Source organism: Eulemur rufifrons, chromosome 17 (genome assembly GCF_041146395.1).
Source record: "Eulemur rufifrons isolate Redbay chromosome 17, OSU_ERuf_1, whole genome shotgun sequence".
Classification (NCBI taxonomy): Eukaryota; Metazoa; Chordata; class Mammalia; order Primates; family Lemuridae; genus Eulemur; species Eulemur rufifrons.
The window spans coordinates 54,598,202-54,622,739 of NC_090999.1; the positions used below are offsets into that span (position 1 = coordinate 54,598,202).

At 38.1% G+C, this 24,538-nt stretch overlaps 1 protein-coding gene across 1 annotated transcript; it reads left to right on the top strand.

The window, feature by feature from the left end:
• Window positions 1-262: 262 nt before the first annotated feature.
• On the top strand, window positions 263-22,357 carry LOC138398356 (V-type proton ATPase subunit S1-like protein). Its single transcript, XM_069492756.1, has 8 exons — window positions 263-357; window positions 4,370-4,375; window positions 7,577-7,617; window positions 7,881-7,939; window positions 8,760-8,995; window positions 13,962-14,012; window positions 16,381-16,621; window positions 22,055-22,357. Exons 1-8 carry the CDS (start codon window positions 263-265, stop codon window positions 22,355-22,357), a joined length of 1,032 nt encoding a protein of 343 aa, XP_069348857.1.
• Window positions 22,358-24,538: the final 2,181 nt, after the last annotated feature.

Below are 24,538 nucleotides of genomic sequence, written 5' to 3' on the forward strand. Positions count from 1 at the left end.
TATATTTTCTCTAAAACTCTCCTCCCTAATAATCATTCAATGAGATGAATAATTAAAAATCTAAATATTGGTTCACTCTATACTCTACATTAAACAATATCAGGCCCTTCCCTCCATCATCCCCTGATATAATACCTCCCATGAGAGCTGTGCTTTTATTGGTTGAATATGCTGTCAGTCACATGGCATGAAAAGTACTGCCTCTGCTCTGCATTATGAATTAACAGATGTGCTTGGTTTGAAGAAACGGATTCATTTCTTGATGGGAAGAAAAATTTTGTTCAGTTTTTCACTTATTTTTTTATGTATGGGATTTTCACTAACTTTGGACCAGTTATTTTCCAGGAAGAATGTAAGGTGAGTAAGTGCACATCTTTTAATGCAGTGCATTTGTGAACTTCATTGTAAGTGTGAAATTAGGTGGCTCTGGGATTTCTTTATATTGTTGCATATGTACATTTGTTAACGATTCAAAATGGATAGGCTAGATCATACAGTTAGCTACTAAAATTGTTGATCTAGAGTTTATAATTAAGAAATAAAAATATAACCGTTATTATAAGAGGCAAGAGTTATTTGTCCAAAATATCCAAGAAACGTTTTTATTATGTGTCAAAGTGTGTATCTATAAGAAAATGACTCCTGAAATCAGTGTTCAGGTTTCTTTTATATTTACAAGTAAATGTTCATTTCACAGTTTCTCCTGCCATTGTCATGTGAGAAGAGAGTAAGAAGAAATTAAAAACCTCATAAATATATAACATGTCCCCCAAAGAAAAGATGTTCAATCACTTTAACTGGTAGGAGATAGTAATTGCATGTGATACACAGTATTTAAAATTAACAAGCAAAATTTCTATTTCTATTTCTGTTGTCCCTTTGGCTTCTTTCCATACCATATAAGGGAACATATAGAGATTTATCAATAAAAAAGAATATTCAGAACCTGAATAGCAATTACTTGTGTCATGTCTTCCAATTAATTATTATGTGCCATCTCAATGAATGCATCAGGGAATTTAGTGTGAACACAAAGGACAGCAGCAAGCAGGATAATCTGGTGAAACTTGTGTTAAAGAATCTTAAGTCACCAGCTGATACAAGCTAGAAGAACAGGAATTTTTTTTTCTCTCTCATTGTTTTCAAATCAATTGGTACTTTCCTTCAGTTCACTTACAAATAGTATGTGGTTTATATTCCTTAGGTGGTTAAAAGTTTAGTAATATTTCCCCACCTAGGTTATACAGAAATGACTGATTTGTGTATTACACAGATAAAACATACACCAAGAATTATAACAATCCAAATTCTGTATTTAAGGCAAGGTTATGGGTTTAAATAATCTTAGCTTCAGAAGTTTCAGATCTTAGAAATCACACAAATCAATGATTATTTGAATCTAATACTATGACGTGTTAGTTCATTATGAAGGAAATAACAGTTGGTGTTTTGTGAATGTTCTTTCAAATCATGGATCTGAAATTAAAAAATATCTTTCAATTCTATGGGGCTACTCAAGATTCTTAAGTCTCCAGGAAAGATGATTGTATTTTAAGCTGATAACATGTTTCCTAAACATCCAGTAGGGGTTACCAGTCTTCCTTTGCATGTTCCCTTCTCAAGTTGGGTTTATTCGTTCATTCATGCATGTAATACATTTTAAAAATACTTGGTACTTTTAAACAGCTGAGCATTGTGCTAGGTGCTGGGTCTACAACAGGCATCGTCCCTGCCCTCGTGGGCTAAGTCTAATAGGGAGGTGCTCATTAATCAAATGATGTATATTATTACAAAAAAACTTTGACATGTGCTGGGAAAGAAAAGTATAGGAGGCAATGAGGGATCTGAGCTAGCTGGAGAAGTTAGGGACCATGTTCCTGAGGAAGTGATATTTGAACTGTGATCTGGAGAAAATACAGAAAATACATAGGAGGATGGAGAACATTCTAGGTGGAGGCAAGAGCCTGTGCTAAGACTCTTGTGAGGGAAGAAGGGACCATGAAGCATTCAGGGAACTGAAGAATGCTAATGTGTCTGGAGCAGAGAGAAAGGGGAAGAGATGAAATGAGGCTAGCACAGCTGTAGGCCATGGTGGGAATGTGGGCTTTGTCCTAAGTAGGACCGTGAAGGGGCTTCATTGTCACGTTCACCTTCATGAAGGCATACGGCACCTGCTACTACAAAACTAAGGCTCTTGATTACTTTTCAGGTATTGCAGAGATCTCTTTTATTGGAAAAGAGTCTGAATATTTTAGTGACAATGTAGGTTTAATTTTCTTAAACTGGCGTTTCTCGGTTTATTCATACAGATAATTTTTAACCTGAAACTTTTTTAGTTCCGACTTTAGTTCAGGGACTACGTAGTGATGGAAAACGTACATGTATTTGTCTTTGGCTGAGATTATGGTTTCCTACGAAACCTCATTAGTTCAGGCTTGTGGGTGTGGGCAAGGCCTATCTGAATTACAGTCCATTTAAAAAAGAAGTATACCAATATTATTGTATGTTCAGACCAGAGACTCACTTAAATCACAGTAAGCTTGTGTTGTCTACTAGAAGCCTTTCATTATTGAACACATGGGAATTTTTTATTAGTAAAGCAGTCTCGAGCCAAGCATGTTAATGATAGCACAGCTCATTCATTCATTCATTTACTTTTATTCAGTAAACATTTATCAAGATTCCCTGCTCACTAGATACTTCCAAATGACTTGATAAATTTTTATTTTACTTAGGGAAATATATCTCATAATTTCTATGTTTTTGTTAAGACATTTAAAAATAGAATATGTTAGCCATGTATCACAAAATATGATTTCTGAATAAAATGTAAAGAAATTTAAAAAATCTATTTGTGCATGATTACATTATTAGAAAGCTTGAAGCTCTTGGAGAAGCATTGTCTGAATATTTGTGCTTCTTTCATATACTGTATCAAGTTACATTTTAACTTGCACTATAGAGTTTGAAGTTTAGATAGGTAGAGACGTTTGGGCTAAAGGATATCTTTACTGCAGTGTCATGATTACTTTGACGGGGAGCCTCATTTGTGCTGCTCAGGAAATTAAATTTCTTAGTGCTCCTAGATGTGATTGGGCCCAGAGGACTGATTCATGCTAACTCCACTCACAAGAGACTTAATATAACCCAGAATGCTAATTTATAAATTTCTAAAGGAAGGTATCTTTTTAAAAAGATTCAATTAGAAAAATTTATCAAAGTGGCATATATACATGATTTTAAAAATCAAAAGGTAACAAGACACATATTCAATTTAAGAAAAACTTGTCTTTTAGTTACTTCTATGGGCAACTATTTTCAGTTTTTCGTTGTTTCTTCTGTTGTTTTCTGCTTATATTAATCACCTTTTCTCTAGTAACAGTCCTCACATTGCAGAATCTTATAGCTTCAAATATTCTTGCTTATGTTACACTTGACATTTACAGGTGGGTTGCCATGACCCAGCTCTAGCTTTGTTTCCATGTCTTCTCATTCCAAGACCCAGACTGAGAGAGCACCCCCTATTTCAGCATGTCATTCTTATGACAGAGGGAAAGGGACAGAAATGGCAGACACAGGCAGACACCTGCAACACTTCTGCAGAACTGCCATGCTGTTGCTTCTGCTCATATTCCATTGGCCCAGCCAAGACACATAGCCAAGCTGGGACAGGAAGTATTCTCCACCTCCAGGGAGGCACTGCAAGTCATATGGCCAAGGGGGAGGCAAAATCCTTTTATGGAGAAGGGAGCAAAGAGTTGAGAACAATCATACAAATCCATCATACTAACATGATGTTTGAATATTATGCATAGACAGTTTCTCAATTTATACATTTTAGACTTTCTCTAACATTTTCTGTTATTGACAAAGTTCCTGTCTTAACAATGTCCTCACTTTTCTTTCCTTCATCCCCCACCCCTCCAGTATAGTTACTTTACAACTTTAAGTTCAATTAGTGCTTGCATCAGTATGGCTATGTATATATTGTTCACTGACAAGCCAGTTAGTAGACTATAATTGTATCTTTTTTGTTTTGGAACAATTCTTTCCGTTTGTCTTGAGATAAAAATGGCCTTTTTTCAGTTGCAATTTTAAAACGTGTATATTCCTAGGTCTTTTCACATGTTCCCTCATCTATATGTACCGTAGTCTCTCAAATTCTCTTTTTACTCAGACGTCTCCCTCTAGGTCTTCTCCTTTTTTCCTCTCGCTCTGATCTGTATTGATTCTCTCTAGGTCTGATACACAGTGGTTATTCTCAGGTTTCTCTTCATTGCTCTTCTAGTTAGATCCACTGTCTGTCAGAGCCTGTGCTTTCCTTTTCTTGGTTTTCTCTCTTATTTTGTAGGAACATGTCCTGCATTAGCTTCCTGTGAAAGGGTATGAGAGATACATTTTCTGAATCTTTGCTCGATTCTTGTTTTTTATTTCTGGAAGCTAATAGGATATTGTCTCACATAAATCAACTCAAAATGGATCACATACCTAAATGTAAATGCTAAAATTTTTAAACTTCTAGAAAAAACATAAGAGAAAATCTTTGTGATCTTGTGTTAGGCAAATATTTCTTTTAGACACAAAAAGCATAGACTGTAAGAGAAAAAAATGAATACGCTGGACTTGATGAAAATTAAAACTTTTGATTTTTGAAAAACATCATTAAGAAAATGAAAATGGAAGATATAGAATGGAAGAAAATATTTTCAATGCATATATCTGACACAGGACTTGTATCCAGAATAGATGAAGAACTCTTACAACTGAATCACAAGAGGTCGATGAGTTTCATTTTAAAATTGAGCAAAAGATTTAAACACACACTGCACAAAAGTAAATATAAATGGTCTGTCAATAGGCACAAGAAAAAACACTCAATTTCATTAGTCATCAGGGAAATGAAAATTAAAACCACAATGAGATAGCAACCCACACCATTGGAATGGCTAAAATGGCTAACATTAAATGGATTGATGATACCCAGTGTTAGCAAGAATGTAAAACAACAGAAAAGCTTGTACACTGAAACTGATTGGTACTTTTAAGAAAAATTACACACTTCTATTATATGACTTGGTCATTCTACTCATGGGTATTTATTCAAGAGGAACAAAAACATATTCTACATGAACTCCTATAACTAATATTATTAAATCTTTATTTGTAGTAGCTTCAAACTAGAAGCACCCTGAATGTCCATCAATATATGCATAGACAAATAAAATGTGGTATATTCATATAATAAAAAATATTTTAACAATAAAATAGAATGAACTACTGATACCATAACAGTATACATGAATTTAAAAATCATTACAATAAGACTGAAAGAAGCCAAACACTAAAGAATACATGTTATATGATTCTATTTATGTACAATTCTAGAAAATGCAAACTAGGGGGAACAAAAAGAAAAAAAAGAAAATGCAAACTAATCTATAAAGTGGTGGAAAAGCAAGTCTATAGTTACCTGGGACTGAGGGTGGAGAAAACATCTCTCCACCGCAAAAATGCATGGGGAAACTTGTGGGTGTTGGAAATATCCTTTATCTTTATTGTGGTGGTGGTGGTATCATGGGTATGTGCTTCTGCCAAAACTCACAAAATTGTATAATTTGCAAAAATGCAATTTACTGTACATAAATTTTACCTCAATAAAGTTGATAAAAATTAATGAATAACTGCATGCACGCCTGAATTTATTAATAGCAACTAGTGGGCATCACAGTCACCAATTTGTCATCTTCAGAAATTTTCATTAGATAGTAGAGATTGTATTACAAAGTGAATGGTGCATTTAATTTGTAATTGGTTCCATATAATTAATTCTAAAGCATTTTACTATGATAATTGATTTAGTAACTCTTCAGCTACAATTATGTTTTGCATACATAGCATGATGTGTAATATGTTTCTCTAATTCTAAAAATGTTCTGTTTATATGACAGTGATATATAGAGGCCTTAGGAATTACTAAGTGTAGAGTTTCATTTACGGTCCCATGTACTATAGGTACAAATTATGAAATCTTAAAATGTGCAATAAACAAACTTAAAATCTTTAGGACATTTATGACACAATTATTATTTTTTTTTTTTTGAGACAGAGTCTCACTCTGTTGCCCGGGCTAGAGTGAGTGCCGTGGCTTCAGCCTAGCTCACAGCAACCTCAAACTCCTGGGCTCAAGCGATCCTGCTGCCTCAGCCTCCCGAGTAGCTGGGACTACAGACATGCGCCACCATGCCCGGCTAATTTTTTGTATATATATATTTTAGTTGTCCATATAATTTCTTTCTATTTTTAGTAGAGACGGGGTCTCACTCTTGCTCAGGCTGGTCTCGAACTCCTGACCTTGAGCGATCCACCCGCCTCGGCCTCCCAGAGTGCTAGGATTACAGGCGTGAGCCACCGCGCCCGGCCTTTATGACACAATTAGAGATTTAAACGCCAACAGAATATTTAATGTTAAAGAATTATCAATATTTTCTAGATGTAATTTTGTTATTATTTTTACAATTTATCATATTTTCTTTGAAATTATATCACAGAAGGGAAGTAGGTGAGCTTATAAATAACAAAAGATTGGTTGTACCTGATAATTACTAAAGCAGAATGATGGGTACAAACAAATGGGGGGAGCTTATATTTTTCTATTTATAATTGAGTATGTTTGAAATATTCCATGATTAAAAAATGTGTATATCTTCTAACTTAGCAATTTCACTTCTAGGAATTTATCTTAAGGAAATTTTCAGGGGTATGAACAAACAATCCACCAAAATGTTTGATGCAGTATTTTTATAATGCTGCAAAATTGGAAACAAATATTTAAGAATAGAAGTTTGCTTAAGTACATTATGATACATTTTCATGATGTAATTACCACATGGCATTCAAAAAATGTATCAGAAAAATATATAATAACTTGAGAAATATTTTTAATTATTTTTAAATAAAAAAATTGTGGGCTCCAAAACAGTATGTTCACAAAAATCTGTTTTTAAATTTTGTAAAAAGTAAAATTATGTACATATGTGGTGTGTATATGTATTTGTGTTTTTGTGTGTATGGAGAAACTAAAAGGATGTATATCATAATTTATATCCTCATAATTTTCAGAAATATACTTTTGGCCATTAAGTCTGTCTTATTTTTTTAGGGTTGAATATTTTGGCTTTAATATGTTAACATGCAATGTAGTATAAACTTTCACTGTAAAATATTTTATTACACTTTATTATTTGATTGTTATTTATTATTGGTTAAACCTCTGTCTAGCATACTGCCTGGCACATAGTAGGCTCTTATATTATTCCATGAATAAGGATCAGGGCTGATTTAAAATAATTTTTCTTCTTTAAATTTTTCTGTATTTTTCATATTTTCTTTGAAGAACATATATTACTTTTTAAATCAGAAATTCACTGAAAAATGGACAGTTTTGACAGGCTAAGGTTCTGCTCCTCTACTCTGAGATGTAATAAACTGAAATGTACTTTTCAAAATTGCATGTAAAGTCTGAATTGTAGATATTTGTTCAGCATCTTTTAATTTTCTGTTTTTTTCCTGATTTCAGTTCTCCAACATCTTCAAGTAAAGAAGTGGTTATAAAGAGTGGTAAGACTCATAATTGCCTGCATGATTCCATGGGGGGATTGAAAAAGGGCTTTTTCTGTGATAGACTTCCCTGACCAACGGTGTTTGTACCAGGAGTCCCTCATGTGAAAATCCTTTAAATTCATGTATTCTAAATTACGAGCCCAAAGAGGTTCAAGCCTGATCTATTTCACAGTGCTTAGCATATTATTGTCACTCAATTATACTATATAATAAATTGATGCCATTTAGCTTTGATACTCACATCATTATTTATTTGACAGATGAACAGAATGATGAAGATATGAAACCAATCCAGAATTTCACAATACCAATCACACAGGTATGATATATGTGGAAATATGTCAGGAAACTAGATTTTAATGTACCTGAAAAAAAATTTAAACACATTTCAATCATGTCAGAGCTACTGTGAAAAAATATATATAATAATTAACATATTCTTGCTTGAAATTTGGGTGGGAAATGTATTATGGAATCTTTTTGTTTGTTTGCTTTTGAGATGGAGGTCTCGCTTTGTTGCTGGGGCTAGAGTTCAGTGACTCTATCATAGCTCACAGCAACCTCAAACTCCTGGGCTCAAACGATCCTCCAGACTCAGCCTCCCAAGTAGCTGGGACTACAGGTGCACACCACCATGCCTGGCTAATTTTTCTCATTTTTTGTAGAAAAGGGGTCTCGCTATGTCGCACAGGCTGGTCTTGAATTCTTGGTCTCAAATGATGCTCTCACCTTGGCCTCCCAAAGTACTGGGATTACAGGAGTGAGCACATGGTCTATTATGGAATCTTACAGTTGATAAAAACCTAAAATACTTAATTTTACTTGCCTTGGTATATTTTCATTAAGATATTCAGTTTTACTTTTGTTGCTTTCTGAATAGGATCACTACAGTAACAGTTTATCTTTGGTTAAAGGTAAGCCTGGGTTGCTGCTCTCTGTTAACTAACTTTTCTTTTATCTGTATTTACACTGGAGTAACTGGTTCACTCTTTGTATCGTACATTTTATGGCTTTTAATAAATGTATAATGATATGTATTTACCAATTGCAGGATGTGAATTAGCTCTTTTATTTCTAGGAAGCCTTTTGTACCATGGACACAAAGTCATTTCTTAAATTCATTTTATTTGGTTAATTAGGCTCTCAACTACAATCTGAGCAAAGAAGGACATTTAGAAAAAGAACCTTGGAATTCACTCAGCCATCATAGCCCGATTAATGTCTCCATGGGTGGAATTCCCTGCATTCTCTTCTGGGCCAAAAGAATCACAGTTAAATTTAAGAATCAGACCTGGCTGGACCTTACAGATGAAGCATTTGGTCAGAAGGCAATAGTGGACACTAACAACTCAAACTGCAGTGAAGAAAGTGCCTCGTAAGTTGATCTCTCTGCTTGAGGATGCCCTTGGGGCTATTGCGGTCTGTTAACTGCACAGATCTAGTGTTTTTGTCATTTCAGAAAAAATAAGTGGGCTCCTTTGTATATGACCCTGACACACATCTTTGAGAATGTGTTTAATATCTAAAACGAAGGGAAAGTCAGAAATCTACTTTCAAAAATTGTTATACTGTTTCTATTGATTTTCTTTCGAACCCTTTAGCTAATTGTCATACTTATGGAAAATGAGGGTTCTGAAAATGAGGGCTCCCAAACTCGTTCTGGAAAAAGAGAAAAGAATTCCAGGCTTGGTCTCAACTCCAAATGTTAGGTGTCAATCTACTTTTGTCCCACCAGGGAAGAAATTACATATTCCAGCAGCGTCATACATACTCTAGTGGGTGAAACACTAGCCAGGATAGATGTTTGACTCTAGAGGGGGTTTCTGAAATTGTGGAACATGATCTGTTTGCAGATGTGCAAGGGTACCTCTGAATGGCCAAATTTCAGAGAATTCTTTAGGACATTACAAAATAATTAGAATAATTAGTTTTGATTTGAGATAAGCAGATTAAATAAATATCCCTTTCAAAGTGCAAATCAATTTCCAATGTCTTTCTCTGCTTTTCATCCAAGTCATCCAAGCAAATGTTTTTGTTTTTATTTATTTTGGTCTGGAGGGAGGAGGAAATCTGGCATTTGCTTTCTATAAACCTTCTTTCCGACATTTGTTGGTATTAATATAATAGATGCTTTTGGAAGATTCTCTGCATTTGTTCTGGCCTGGTTTAGATGGGTAGGATGCTTTGTATAAACCATAACATATTGAGTGTGTGTGTATTCTTTTTATATTTTATATACTTTGGCTGGAAACACTTTTTTATTCCTGAACTTTACTTCTCATTTAAAAATTCTTGATAACGGGTAAAAGTGAATTATATTAATATACACTTAAAAATCATATTACAAGTGTTGGTAAGTATCTTGTTATTCAGAATGACTATCCTTTGTTAGGGACTTAGGGAGTTGTAAGTGTAAGTATTCAGAGTCCTCCCAGATTTGTCTATCCTGTTATAGCGTAACTGTCAAAGACTATCAAAAGGACTCCAGCACTGCTGAGAACTCAGGACTTTTTCCTCCAGTGCCAATGAACTCCTTCAGGCCTTTTTATTTGTGGTCAGCTACGTGGAGAGTGGCAGATAGCCGGGGGATAGTCTTGCCTATCCATGGCTGATGGGCCTGCCTTGATTCCATTGATCCCCATCCTAGGGCATTAGTGGGGAAAATCATGGTACCAAAGCTTTTTTGCTGGGCTTTAGAGAACTTAGTGATCACCGGGAACCCAGAGATGGAAAGAATGAAACCTTGGCTGCTAGGCCCAGTTCTGCCCGTGAGCTCTGTGACTTTATAGACAGGACCTGTAGGATCATCAGCTGCTGGGAGGAGATGATGGCATCTATTCACTGTAGCTAACAGGCCTTGAGCGTTTGCCGTGGGCCAGGCTCTGTCTGTGCAGGGTCTTCACGGGGCCCATGTCTGTTCCTCACAGTAACTCTTTGAGTCACAGGCACTGTTACCATCCCTGTTCCAGATGTTCCAGGAAATCAAGGCTCAAAGAGGTTAGGAAACTTGCTAAAGTCACACAGTGTGTACATTAATAGATCTGGGGTCTAAAGTGTCTTTAAAAATGACATAACCTTCTCTCTCTCGGCCCTATCTCGTAGAGTTGTGAAACTCAAATGAAGAAATGTAAACGTAATGTAATGTCAAGTCTTCCTTCCTCACACATGAATAAGAACTAGAGGGAAATAGTGTCTAATTATCTCAGTAAACTTTGGTTCTCCCAGCACACAAATTAACAATTGCGCAGGACCTAGTCACCGCCCTAGAATTCTACTTGGGTGAGAGCCCTGAATGTCCAGCATCCACCCGCTGGGGTCCTGCTCAGGTGAGTTGCAGGTGTCCTGGACGGACCCCCCAGAGAGGGGAGCTGGAGGCTTCCCCGGAATGTGAGGCGTTCAAGGACCAGCTGCTGAGACTTAGCACCCTCGGTTCCCGTGAATAGCGCAGATTAGTGAGATGCCCTTGCTGTGCTGGCGAGGAAATCTCATGTTCTCAAGAACCAGAATGGGAGGTGCTGAAGGAACAAATCCAAGCAAAGACATAACCATGTAAGGTCAAAAGCACGGATGTAAAAAAGATGACCATGTTTTAGCTCTTGGAAACAAAATGTTCAGGGAGAGGCAAATTGTTGGCAGACGGATTTGCTACGGAAGTCTTTTTAAATAGTGAAAGCCCTGCAAACAGAGCATAATCCCAGCATCTGTGTATATTTTGAATTTAGGCAATTATAGCCTGAGAAATTCAGAGCCCGTTTTACACGTGTGAGAGTAGGGCGCTTGATAGAGTAAAAAGAGGTCTTTTTGAACAAAGCGCCCTGTAGGTTTCACTGTCCTTTGTGTTCCCAGTTGATGTTATGGTGCCTGGCACTTCAAAGATCCTCACTGAATGACTGTCAAGTTTGCTTTGCTGAAATCAGGCCTCATGTTCTTTACTCCAAAGCAGAGCATATTAACAAGCTTCCACTGAAACCAGGACCAATGGAGAGAAGCTCTTTGGGAGGTCAGAAGCTCCCTCCAGCCACCCCCACCTCTCCATATAACAATTGTCTGCTTTCTATCATTACAGAACATATCTAGAACATTTTCATGTTCTAGAATTTTATATAAATATAATCAGATCATCTGCATTCTCTTTTGGTCTGGCTTCTTTCACTTAGCATGATGATTTTGATAAGCTTCTATGTTATTGCATGTATCAGTGGTATGTTCCTTTCATTGCTGAGTGGTATTCCATTGTATGGATGTACATAAGTTACGTGCCATGACTTATTTATCCACTCACTTGTTGATGGAAATTTGCCTTTCCCTTCAATTTTGTATATCTTTCCAAATAAAGTCACTATGAAAGCAGGTATTTTAATTTCTCTCAGGTGTTATTCCACCTAGAAGTAGAATGGCTGGATCATATGGTATGTGTGTGTTTAACTTTTGCAGAAACTGCCAAATTGTTTTTTAAAGTGGTTGTACCATTTCCCCTTTCTGCCAGCACCATATGAGGTTCCAGGTGCTTCACATCCTCACTAATGCTTTGTATGGTGGACGTGAGACTGTAGAGAAAACATTTTTATGTTTCTGCATGTTTAGTAATTTCTTTTCTTTCTTTCTTTTTTTCTTTTTCTTTTTTCTTTTCTTTTTTTTTTTTTTTTATCATTTTTTTGTTCTTTAATTCCCAGCCAGTGGAGCATGTTTAGTAATTTCTGAATAAATTTTACTGGCGTGTGGGATATAAGCTAAGCCTTGGAGTTAGTAAGAGATTTGCTGCTTTGGAGAAATGAATTTATAGGGATAATGAAACTCAGGATCATAGAGACATTTCAGGGGTTAGAAACCCAGAGGGTCTTCCCCTTGGAGACATTTATTTATGAACCGTAGATATTAGACCTGCAGATATTCGTCTCCTTCATGGTGGGCTGTTTGCTCTAATCCAAAGGCTAATTAAACTCTTCTTACATTCTGGAGTAGGTGCCTGCGATTGTCCCTTTTCTCTTCCCAAGGAGAATTCATCGGCAATAAGGGAGCACATGTTTCTCTCCCGTTTTCAGGAGGTGAGAAGGGAACCACCATCTTTCTCCTATATAAACTCCCAGATTCATAATCTTGGTGTTCCTCCTCTGTATTGCAAATCACAGTATGTGTAGGATGACATCTGGCTCTTGCTGTGTTGCCTAGGGGGAAGAATTGGGTTGAAAGGGGAACCAAGGTGGTTATTCCTATGAGGAAGTAATAATTGATCTGTCTCTGCTCCAGGAAATCTTGTGTTTACTCTCAGGAAAATATGAATAAATATAGGTATTAAAAGCTTCAGGGTCAGTTAAAAAAATATTTTAACCATTGTAATTATCATACTATGGTATTTTATTGTGGTTTTATTTTACCTTTACCAAATGTTTAATGATGTTGAGCATCTTTTCATGTACTTATTGGCTATTTGTATATCTTCCTTTACAAAGGGTTCCAGTCTTCTGACTTTTTTCTTTTTCTTTTTCTTTTTTTTTTTTTAAACACGTTCTCACTCTCTCATCTGGGCTAGAGTGCAGTGGTGTCATCATAGCTCACTGCAACCTTAAACTCCTTGGCTCAAGCCATCCTTGTGCCTCAGCCTCCCTAGTAGCTGGGACTATGGGCGTGTGCCACTACACCCAGCTTTTTTTTTAAAAAATATACTTTTGTAGAGATGGTGTCTCAATAGGTTGCCCAGGCCAATGTCAAGTTCCGGGCCTCAAGTGATCCTTTCATCCTCCTGCCTTAGCCTCCCAAAGTGTTAGAATTACAGACATAAGCCACTGTACCCGGCCACTTCTGACTATTTTTAAGTTTGATTGTCTTCTGAGTTGTTAGTGTTACTTATTATATTCTGGGTAAAGTCCTTTGTGTATATGTGTTGTGAATATTTTCTCCTGTTCTGTGGCTTGCCTTTTCTTTCTTTTTTTAAGAGACAGGGTCTTACTTTGTCACCCAGGCTGGAGTGCTGTGGTGACAGATCACAGCTCACTGCCACCTCAGCCTCGCCTCCTAAAGTGCTGGGATTATAAGTGTGAGCCATTGCACCTGGCCATTTTTTATTTTCTTAAGTGTCTTCTAAAAAGTTTTGGATTTTAATAAATTTATCAAAATTTAATAATTTTATCAATTTATCAATCTTTTATGGTTCATGCTTTTGTATTTTTTTCAATAAACCATTGCCTACCTCAAGATTATATAAATGTTCTTCTATGTTTCTTCTATATATTTTGTAGTTTTAGGTGTTACATTTAGGTCTATGATCTATTTGAGGTAATTTTTGAGTATAATGTGAAGTATGGATTATTCCTATTTTCATGGACTATGTTTCTGTTTTTTAGGTTGTCTCTGAAGTTTGGTGATGCTGAAAATCCCAAAGGTCTTGATATAAGGTAGGTAGGATACCACTTTGGAATCTCATAGTTTCAGCATTTCAGATTAACTCTGTGTAATTTATTCATCCCACATGTGTGTATCAAGGGCTTATTGCCCAAGCACTGTGACACATCAAATGCCATATCTATGTAATTACACTGAAAATCAGCAGTGTGATATGACAGGAGCCCTATAGCAATGCTCGTTTTAGTTTCTACCAAAGTCCCTATAGTTCTCTTCTCCTCAGTTAGGGACTTAGAAAACTCACAGACCTGAAAATGTGATAACCTTGTCCTCTGTGCAAAAATTAAAATATAAATAGAGCGCCAAGGCTGGGGCTCTGGTTTGAAATTATGTTCTAGAGCTCCTTACAAAGAATCACACTTACCATTTAACTACAAAGAAGAAGCCTCTGTTATCTAAATTCCCCAGCAGACAATCAACACAGGCCTACAGTTTTTTGTGTTTTGGAAGGATGCATCTGCCAACAGTAGTTTTATCCAAGCAGTTAGGAACTGCTCTTGGGTGGGGGGCAATTTGAAGCCATTAATTCTTTTTCTCATAAAAGTATAGTGTTTCTCTTCCTATAGGACAAACCCTTGAGTGGAGATAAGTAGTTGTTCCTTTAACATTACTTAGAAAACCAGCAGGATGCTGTAGGGCAGTCTTTCCTAAGTTGTGCTCTGTGGAACACTTCTGCTCTGTGAAAATATTTATAAGATTCCACAGTAAAGAGATTCTGTGGTCAAATGTGTTTGGGAATAACTACAGACCATGTCTTCCTCTTGGAGATTCACAGCGTAAACTTGTATATTTAAAGGTTCTAAGAAGAACATGTGCTTAAGTCAGACTGTTGCTCTTTGGAACTTTGAGTAACCCAGTGTTTCCTCTGTTTAACCTAGGAAAATTTACTTCCTCTCAACACTTGTCTGCATATCATGGGACACTAGTGTTTGATCAAATTTAGAAACTACATGCCATCATCTTTCAGAGGAACTTTATAAGTAAACAGAATCCCACCAGGTGACCAAACACACATCTGTTTGATAGAGAAATGGGGAATATTTTTGATCCATAATAGCACTTTTTCCCAAATGGAAAATAGCTTTATTATGATGATTATTTTTTCTGATGAAAAAGGTATGTAACAGAAACTGTCACTACCATGTCCATATCTACTTGGGCCTTTCCATTATGAGAGCACTAGAGCCCACCTGCTTAACCTTGAACTGCTAGCCTCTCTGCCGAAGAGCTGTCTCAGGCCAAAGGGGCCCGCTGCTTCCCATCTCTAGGCTGGCAGCCCTTAGCCAATGACTGCAGGAAATGCATAAATACCTCAGCAGTCTCTCCCCCAGGTGGGATAACTAGAGACATGTGCTCTCCTCTGGCTCCCCCACTTGTCAACAGTGGAAACTTGCTTAACCATGTGCCCTTTCTGGCTACCTTCCCTTCCTGTCAGTTCTCTTTTTTTCTACTCTACATATTTTGAATGACTAAATCCCCCAAAATACTTCTTGGATACCCATCCTCGTCTCAGGGTCTGCTTCCAAGGGAGTGCAAACTAAAACAAGAAAAACCATTGAAAACAGAAATATCAGGAAATATTGAGCTATATAAAAGAGAAAATGAAGATCACTAATAATCCAAGCATTATTTGTAACCACTGTTAATGTTTTAATCGCCATCCTTCCAGACTTTTTTCCTCTGTGCTCACACATTTTTTAAAATGACAGTAAAATGATCGTGACATATGTACATTATAACTTTTTCATGGCTGGAGAACATTCCATTCCAAAATGGTTAAGAGTAAGGGCTCTGGTGTCAGATTGGATTGAAGCCCAGTTCCAACTACTCTCTGAGCCTGCACAGCTATTTAACCCCTTTGTGTCTGAGATGCCTCCTGTGTTAAATGAGGACAACGATATTATCTATCTTAAGGTGTGGTAGTGAAGATTAAATAAAATTCGCGTAAATAACAAAGGACGGTACAAAGAATCGTGACTGACACATAGTAAAAAAGCTATCACTATTATTTTTAGCCACAATTTAGCTAGTTCTTTACTGACCTTTATTTAAGTTCTTTTTCAATTTTTTTGTAATAATAAACACTTAATCAAGTGTTGATTCTAAAAAAGAAAAAAGCCAAGCGGTCTGTGTTTTTTATTTTTTAGAAATTTGTATTGCTCACTTTTGGGGGCTGCTCTGTCATTCGCCCCCCCCCGCCCCTCCCCAGGGGAGGCCTGGAAGCACCGCGAAGCCTCTCCCCGGGCCAGTTCTGCCGCCCGACAAAAGAGGGCGCCATCGTCCTGTTCACAGACGATGTCTTGAGTCAGTAAAAGCAGTAAAAGCGCTTTGGGGGTAACATTGTTTTATCACCATTTTCAGATTCATCCTTACCAACTACAACAAGCTGTCCATGCAGAGCTGGTTCAGTCTGCACCGAGTCGAGATCATCTCCAACGATTCAGTCCAAGCGATCTTTAACGCCACTGGCGTCCGCGCCCCCTCGCGTTACTCCTACCGCTGCCCGCGCGTCAGCAGCCTGCAGCGGGGGGATGGCCTCTTGCTGCCCAGCGACTCGGACGCTATGACAGGCCTCTGGGAGGTCACGTTTGTTGATTTCCAGGTAATAAACTAAACATATGCTCAGTGCATCTGCGTATTTGGTGCCAAAGAAACTCGACTTTTGTTTAAAAACACCGGAAACAAACATTGGTGTTTAAGGGAAAGAGAAGTGGATACCGTTAAAATAATATTGGTGTTTTCTTCCCTTTTTTCTTTTAAGCTATGAAGTGGAATAGGATGGAGAATTTCCTCTCCCTGGGGCCCCCCCTCTTACCAAAGGCTTGCTTTTACATTCAGGTTTATCCAGTCACTAGTAATTATCAGTGAGGAATGCCAGCCATCTCAGCCCTGGTGACGCTCTGGAACAGGGTGACTGACACTTCCTGGGCGGAGAGGCCTTTCAGGGGAGAGGCACTGTCGGGCAATTATTTTATTTCCTTCAGGGAGTGGAACAGTGATCCTATCAGGGCAGATAAGAAGTGCATCTGTAGTGTGAGTGACAGCTTTGGCAGCTAGCATGGGAGTGGAATTGTCAGCCAGGGAGTCAAAAATACCCCAGAGATCTTCTTGAAAGTATTTGGGGAAAGACATGGGGGTGTGAGAGGTTCCTTTTCACCACTAGGATCTCAGGCTAAGAGACATTCTGCCAAGTTCCTCTATCCTGTTTACCTGTGAAAAAGCTTAGCTTATTCTACTAATGCACTAACACAGCAGGCAGGGCTGTGCGTGTTCCTTTCTTGGGTACTTTCCAATCTTTTCTATATATATGGACATTCACATATATGTATATCTCCCCTGCTTGGCCAGGTGTGGTGTGAAGGGAGGCAGTTTGGGCTGGGAAGGAGTTTGCATTTTGGAGTCAGACACACCTGGTTTCAAATCACTTCTCAGCCACCTGGGCAGGTTACTTAACCTCTCTCAATTTCTGAGCTAACTTCAAGAATATAAAAAATACATGGTCTAATATATGTGGAGACACCCAGGATCGTATCATGTGTGGATTAGCAACAACTATCACTTATCAGTCTTCTCCAGGTATTGGCATTGTTGTAGTTATTTTACATACTGAATCTTCAAAACTCATAAAGCTATAACATAGCTGTCATTATTCTTATTTTACAAATGAGGTGACTAAAGCTCTGATAATTACATAATTTTTGAAAGTGATATAACTGGTAAATGGTAGAGGCAGAACTTGAAATCTAGATGGTTTAGTTCCAAGGATACTCTTCTATTTATATATATATGTATATATGCACACACACATACATATATAAAATGTTTATAAATGTTATTTATATATCACATGTTATATATGTGTCTCTGTATATTTATGTACACCTTGCCCTTTAAAAAAGAGAGTACAGGCTGGGCGTGGTGGCTCACACCTATAATCCTAGCACTCTGGGAGGCTGAAAGCAGGAGATTGAACAGATATTTATACACCTAGGTTCACAGCAGCATTATTCACCATAGCTAAAAGGTGAAAACAACCCAAATGTCTATTGATGGATGAACAGATCAATGAAATCTATTATATACATACAATGGAATATTATTCAGCCTTAAAAATGAAGAAAATTTGGATACATGCCACAACATGAATAAACCTTGAAGAGATTATGCTAAGTGAAATAAGCCAGGCACAGAAGGATAAATATTGTATGATTCCACTTACATGAAGTTCACAGAGGCAGAAAGTAGAATAGTAGTTGCCAGAGGCTGAGGCCAGGGGGGAATGAGGGGTTAGTGTTTAATGGATACAGAGTTTCAGTTTTATAAGATGAAAAGTGTTCTGAGAGGATGGTGGTGATGGATGCACAACAATGTGAATGTACTTAATAGCACTGAACTGTACACCTAAAATAGTTAAGATGGTAAATTTTATGGTATGCATATTTTACAATAAAAACCCCCCAAATAATTGGCAAAGACGCGAGGGTGAAGAAAAACAAAGGAAGGAAAAAAGATCAATTAGAACCGAGAGTGAGGTTGGTACACAAAACCACAAGACCATCTGTCTGTACTGGCTGGAGGCGGCACAGTAATTTGGCTCCGAAGCTTCGAGAGCAGCCAGCATAAGAAACAAATGCTCAGTTGCATGTTCACAGGGTCCCTAAGACTGCTGACAGTTTGCTCATGATGCAGATATTCATCCTTTGTGTTGTGCAATGCATACATCCTCAACAGCATCCTTACAGGAACACAGCATTGGGTATCAGAGGTGGGCCTTGTTAAAATACCCTTCATGGAAACCGATGGCAGAATGCACACTCAGTCCAGGGGAGACAAGGTAGTGGTGATGCCGGCTGAGGTGTGTGTAAAAATGGCTGCTTTCCACGTATGTAGCTTTGCTGGTCTGGCTTATTCTATCAGTAAATTATAGAGTGATGTCACATGCATGGCAAACTCAGATGACTTGGATAAATGGTGAGGTGGCCAGCTGGGAACTGTGGCAAAGTGTAGCTGGGATCACAAGGAACTTTTTTTTTTTTGTCTTTTATCTGTTTGTTTTGAAAAATTGTAAACCTACAGAAAAGTTGCAAGAATAAGCACCTGTCCACCCTTCACCTAGATTTACTGATTTAAAAAATTTTTCATATCTTTAAAAAATTTTTAAAAATTTCAATAGATTTAGTGGCACAAGAGGTTTTTGCTTACATGGATGGATTTTATAGTGGTGATGTCTGGGTTTTTAGGGTACCTGTCACTGAATAATGTACATTGCACCCGATAGGTAGTTTTTCTTCTCTGACTCTCCTCTCAAACCTCCCCTCTTCTGAGTCTCCAATGTCCATTATACCACCCTGCATGCCCCTGTGTACCTGTATCTGACCTCCCACTTATAAGTGAGAATGTGAAGTATTTGGTTTTCCATTCTTGCATTGCCTCACTTAGGATAATGGCCTCCAGTTACATCCAAGTTGTTGCAAAAGACATTATTTTATTCTTTTTTATGGCTGACTAGTACTCCATAGTGCATATATACCACCTTTTCTTTATCCACTCCTCAATTGATGGACACTTAGGTTGATTCAGTATCTTTGCAATTGTGAATTATGCTGTGATAAACATACAATTGCAGGTGTCTTCTTGATATCATGATTTCTTTTCTTTGGGTGGATACCTAGTAGTGGGATTGCTGGATTGAATGGTGGATCTATTTTTAATTCTTGGAGACATCTCCATACTATTTTCCACCAATGTTGTGCTAATTTACATTCCCATCTACACTGTATAAGCATTTCCTTTTCACTGCACCCATGCCAACACCTATTGTTTTTTTTCCTTTTTAATAGTGGCTATTTTGACTGGGGTAAGGTATTATATCATTTTGGTTTTAATTTGCATTTACCTAATGATTAGTGGTGACGTTGAACATTTTTTCATGTTTCTTGGCCATTTGTGTCTCTTGAAAAATGTCTGGTCATGTCTTTTGCCCACTTTTTAATGGGGTTATTTGTTGTTTTCTTGATTTGTTTGAGTTCTCTGTAGATTCTGGATGCTAGTCCTTTGTCAGATGTACAGTTTGCAAATATTTTTTTCCCCATCCTGTAGGTTGTCTCTTTACTCTGTTGACTGTTTCTTTTGCTGTGCAGAAGCTTTTTAGCTTAATTAAGTCCCATTATTATTTTTGTTTTTGTTGCATTAGCTATTGGGGTCTTAGTCATGAATTTTTTTGCCCAGGCCAATGTCCAGAAGACTTTTTCCTAGTTTTTTTTTTTTTTTTAATTATTATTTTTATGGTGTCATATCTTCCATTCAAGTCTTTAATCCATCTTGAGTTAATTTTTGTGTATGTTGAGAAATAGGGATCCAATTTCATTCTTCTGCATGTGGCTATCTGATTAGAGGAACATTTTTTTAATTCAATTCCGGCTGATTTTTGCTTTGTAGGAATGCAGGGCCAGTGTTACTGGATCTTCTGGCTTTTCAATAGAAGCTAGAAATCTGGATTCTTATGGGAAATTTTTAGGATGTTCAGGACACTGGGCCAAACAAAACTCAACTGTTAGTTCCAAGGATACTTATATATATAAGACACAGCATATCTGTAACCTCTAGTCCAGGAAACAGATGTACAATATATACTTCAGGCATTCTCCACACTTACTATTCTCAACAAAGTCTTGCTAAGAATTAAGTGGCAGTCAGTCTGAGGACATTCTCTTTGGCTGGAGTTGCAGAATCAAGTGAGTTCATCTTTTGTCATTGAGGAGCTTGTCTTTTCAGGCACTAGTCTGAAGAGGAGACCCTCTGCCTCTCCATAGGAGGGCAGGCCAAGGGTCCCAGAAGCCAGAACACGAGTCCCCTTTGGAAGCTGCTTTGGGTTCAATCTAGAGCACAGACAATTGGGCGAGCAAGGGCCCTAACATCTCTGGCATGGTGGGTAGCCATGATAATTTTAGCATAGGAAAATGTTAAAATGCTCACTCAAGCCATGAAAGTGAATTTTCAGCAAAGCACTTGTGGATAATTCAATTTTCTGATGTACTCTCATTTTAAAAGTCATTGCTCTGTATTCCTGTTTCACTTTGACAGTATTAGATACCAGGGCTAGTTGTCAATTTGAACCTCTGCTAGTTTCAAGTAATAAAACCATTTCATTTGCATGTATGAGAAAGCTTTTCTTTCTATGCTCTGGGCAAGATGCAAGGAGGGTCTGTTCTATAACTCTTCCAAAAATGGTACCACGTCTGTATGGTACAGTCAATAAAGAGGGAGAGGAAGGGTTGGGAGGAAAAAAAGATAGAACACACCAGGAGCTATGGGCTCATAAGCCGAGTCTGAGTGAAGCCAGACTGCCCAGGTTTGAAATGTACCTTCACGTCACTTATGGTTGTGTGGCTCTGAGCAAGTTACTTAATTTTTCTGTGCCTCAGTTTCCTTATCCATACAATAGGGATAAAATAGCAACTTACTCATAGATCTCGTGCATACTAAATGAATTAAGGCAGTGTCTGATACATAAAAAAACCTTCCATAAGTGTTAGCTTTTATTATTGTTTATATTTTGCCTCATTGGGAATCATGAATTCCTCCCTTAAAAGACTCTTCCGATATAATTCCTGTCAATAGAATCAAAGACAGAGGAACTGAGACTTAAAATCTTTGTGAAACTTATACTAACACTTATAAAATTTTGAGTGTGCTTTGAATTTTCGAGGCACCACAGCAGTTGTGGTTTTACATGAACCAGAATATTTCTAAGGATCAGATGAAACAAGGTTTTATTTCAGAGCCTTGAATTTCATGAGCCTCTTAATTAGGACAACATCCCGCAGTTTCTGGATCAGGCCTGATTTAAGATTAAGTTTCACTGTCCCCATAAGCACAATCACATTTGTCAGATCATATGTGTAAATTATTCAGCAAATGTGGTGACAGTACATTACGTTTGGCTAATTAGGGGCCCAGGACTGGCAGCCCCACTGGGAAGTAAATTGCAGGAGAGGAGGAACGTACCCCTTCAGCTCTCGCCTTTGTCCCGCAGATCCAAGGCTTTGCCATCAAGGGAGGACAGTTCGCCAAGGCCCGCGAGTGTGCCTCTTCCTTCTCGCCAGCAGTTCTGATCGGCCTGGCGACCTCGCTGATCCTGTTGCTGGTGCTGGCCTACGCCCTGCACATGCTCATCTACCTGCGCTATCTGGACCGGCACTACGAGTTCGTGGCGTCGCCTGCCCACTTCCCGCAGCTGAGAGCTCGAGACGCGGCAGAGGAGAAGGAGCTGCTGAGGGGCCAGGGCGCTGAGGCCTTCGAGCTCAGAAGCCAACAGATCAGCAAAATTTACGTGTGACGGCGCAGCCTCTCTCTCCCCAGCAGCGTCCACCGCGGGCTCTGAAAGTTGTTTGTGTTCCGTGCTGTTTGACTTGTGCATTAAAGGTTTCCACCGAATAGCTTGATTTTTAAAAAAGGAAATTTGTAACATTTCGAAGCATCCACTGGACTACTCAGATAGACTTGGGGCAATGAAAAAGGTAGCTCAGGGATCTTACAGAGATACATAAGACTATTCGTTGCCCCAAGACAAACTTGAACACAAAGGGCTTTTTTGAGAGAGAGAATGAGAATGAGAGAAAAAGATAGAGAGAGAGAGATGCAATATACAAGGGAAAAAACACACTTGGTTCTCCTAGACGTGCTGATACCCTGTAGGCTAGGCTAGCTCTTTCTAATTTTGCTAGATGGCTTACAGAAAGAAAATAATAGCTCAAGATTTTAAATTCATATCTCAAGGCATATTCTGGGGGGTTTCTATGAGTGAGCTAAAGGAATCCCTTACGCCTGATATAGTTGAAAATCAGACACAGGTCTAATCCTGCAAATTGCTAACCTACACTACAGGTGAAATTCACAGCCTTGTCAGGGGTCTCATATGAACATGAGAATACTGATTGTAAAATAGAGGAAACTTGAGACTAGGAATGGTAACTTCTGGAAGGATTTAGACAACTTTAAGAATATACAAGTCCCAAATTCCACTTAGTTTTTCTTGTTAGCAGAAGCAACCCCTGTGAGATGCAGCTATTCCTGCCTTTGCTTGATGGCCCTGTGATGACCTCATCAGAAATAGTTATCTTACCAGGGGGTGCCAATTTTCCTGATTGCCTTTAGGCAACTAGAGGTACATTCTAGCATATCCCAGGGAACCAATTGCAAAGTGAAGTCTGGAGGAATAAAATTGCAAAAATAAAATAAAAATTGCAAAATAAATTTTGCTGACTTATGCAATAAAAGATTTGGGAGAATATATGTGGGAATGGATTCTGGAGGTGCTAGCCCAAAGAATAAGGTGAATAATTTAAGATTGGGCTGAATTTTCTGATATGGGTCCTCTTACCAGAGGTTTTGGATTAAATGTGCAGGTTTGAGCACCTGGGAGTGTTTCTAACAGTTTGCTTGGTCATACGCTGAATGAAGTAGAGAGATCAGAAATTCCTTGGTATTATATAGAGAAAGAAATGTAATAACTTAGAGAATTGGGATGTAGGAATGGATTTATCATATGTGAACTGCTCTTCCTCCCCATATCTGTTTTCCTCTGTGAAGGCCCAGAGCACACTCCCTTTGTCATAGCACTAAGAAATACATGGGGGACGTAGCATCAGCATTTTCGAAAAGTGCTCCAGTGACTGTCCTCTGTAGGCTGTGGATGAAGGCAGGAGATGTTACCCTTGAAACAGAATCCTGGTCTCCATAGGGACACTGAGATCACGGGGTGGCAGAGCTCAAGTAGCAGCACAGGAACCTTGAAAGGCTGAAGGGCAGATTGTTAATCAGATTAGGTTAAATTGGTTAATGGTAAGTTGATCTATGACATAGGTGGTGGACAGTCCACTGAAGTGCTCTTTGATCTGTATAATAATAATGATAATGACAATGATAATGATTTAATCCAGATCTGGTATAAACATCCTTGCTTGAGCCATGATAGTGGATTCTTAGAGCTGAGTCCCTTCGCAACTCAGGTGCCTTGAATGAGGAAGAGGCCTCTTGAGAAAGGGTCCTTTGTCTTTATGTCGAATGTTGAGTATGATCATGAATAATTGTGTGCTTTTCCATCAGGTCTCTGTCTTTTTGCATCACTTCTGATCTGTTCTGATCTTCAGGTAAAGAACCTACACCGTGCCTATGGATGCCTTTACTATATACCAGACAGATATGTGATTATTGTTCTGTAATTGTTAGTACTACAGAAGTATAGCCCAAGAGATATCTGTCTCCCTGTGATGTCTGAAACAAAATGGCAAGAAAATAATGTTTGGTATGAGTAGGAGTTAACCAGGCAGGCAAGTGGAGAAGGGCAAACATGGCAGAAGGAAACACATATGCCTCTACAAAGACTGGACTTTGTCATGTATGGAGAACCATGAATACGTGTATATGGGTAGGCACATAGGAGGTATTTGGAAGAGTGAAGAAGGAGAAGCTGGAAATGAAGAGAGGAACCATATCAATGCACTCTGCTAAGGACTAG

Coding starts and splice junctions, on each gene's coding strand:
- LOC138398356 (XM_069492756.1), top strand. CDS start 263: ATGGGAAGAAAAATTTTGTTCAGTTTTTCACTTATTTTTTTATGTATG. Junction 7,618..7,880: donor AGAAGTGGTTATAAAGAGTG/GTAAGACTCATA, acceptor TTTATTTGACAG/ATGAACAGAATGATGAAGAT. Junction 8,996..13,961: donor TGCAGTGAAGAAAGTGCCTC/GTAAGTTGATCT, acceptor TCTGTTTTTTAG/GTTGTCTCTGAAGTTTGGTG.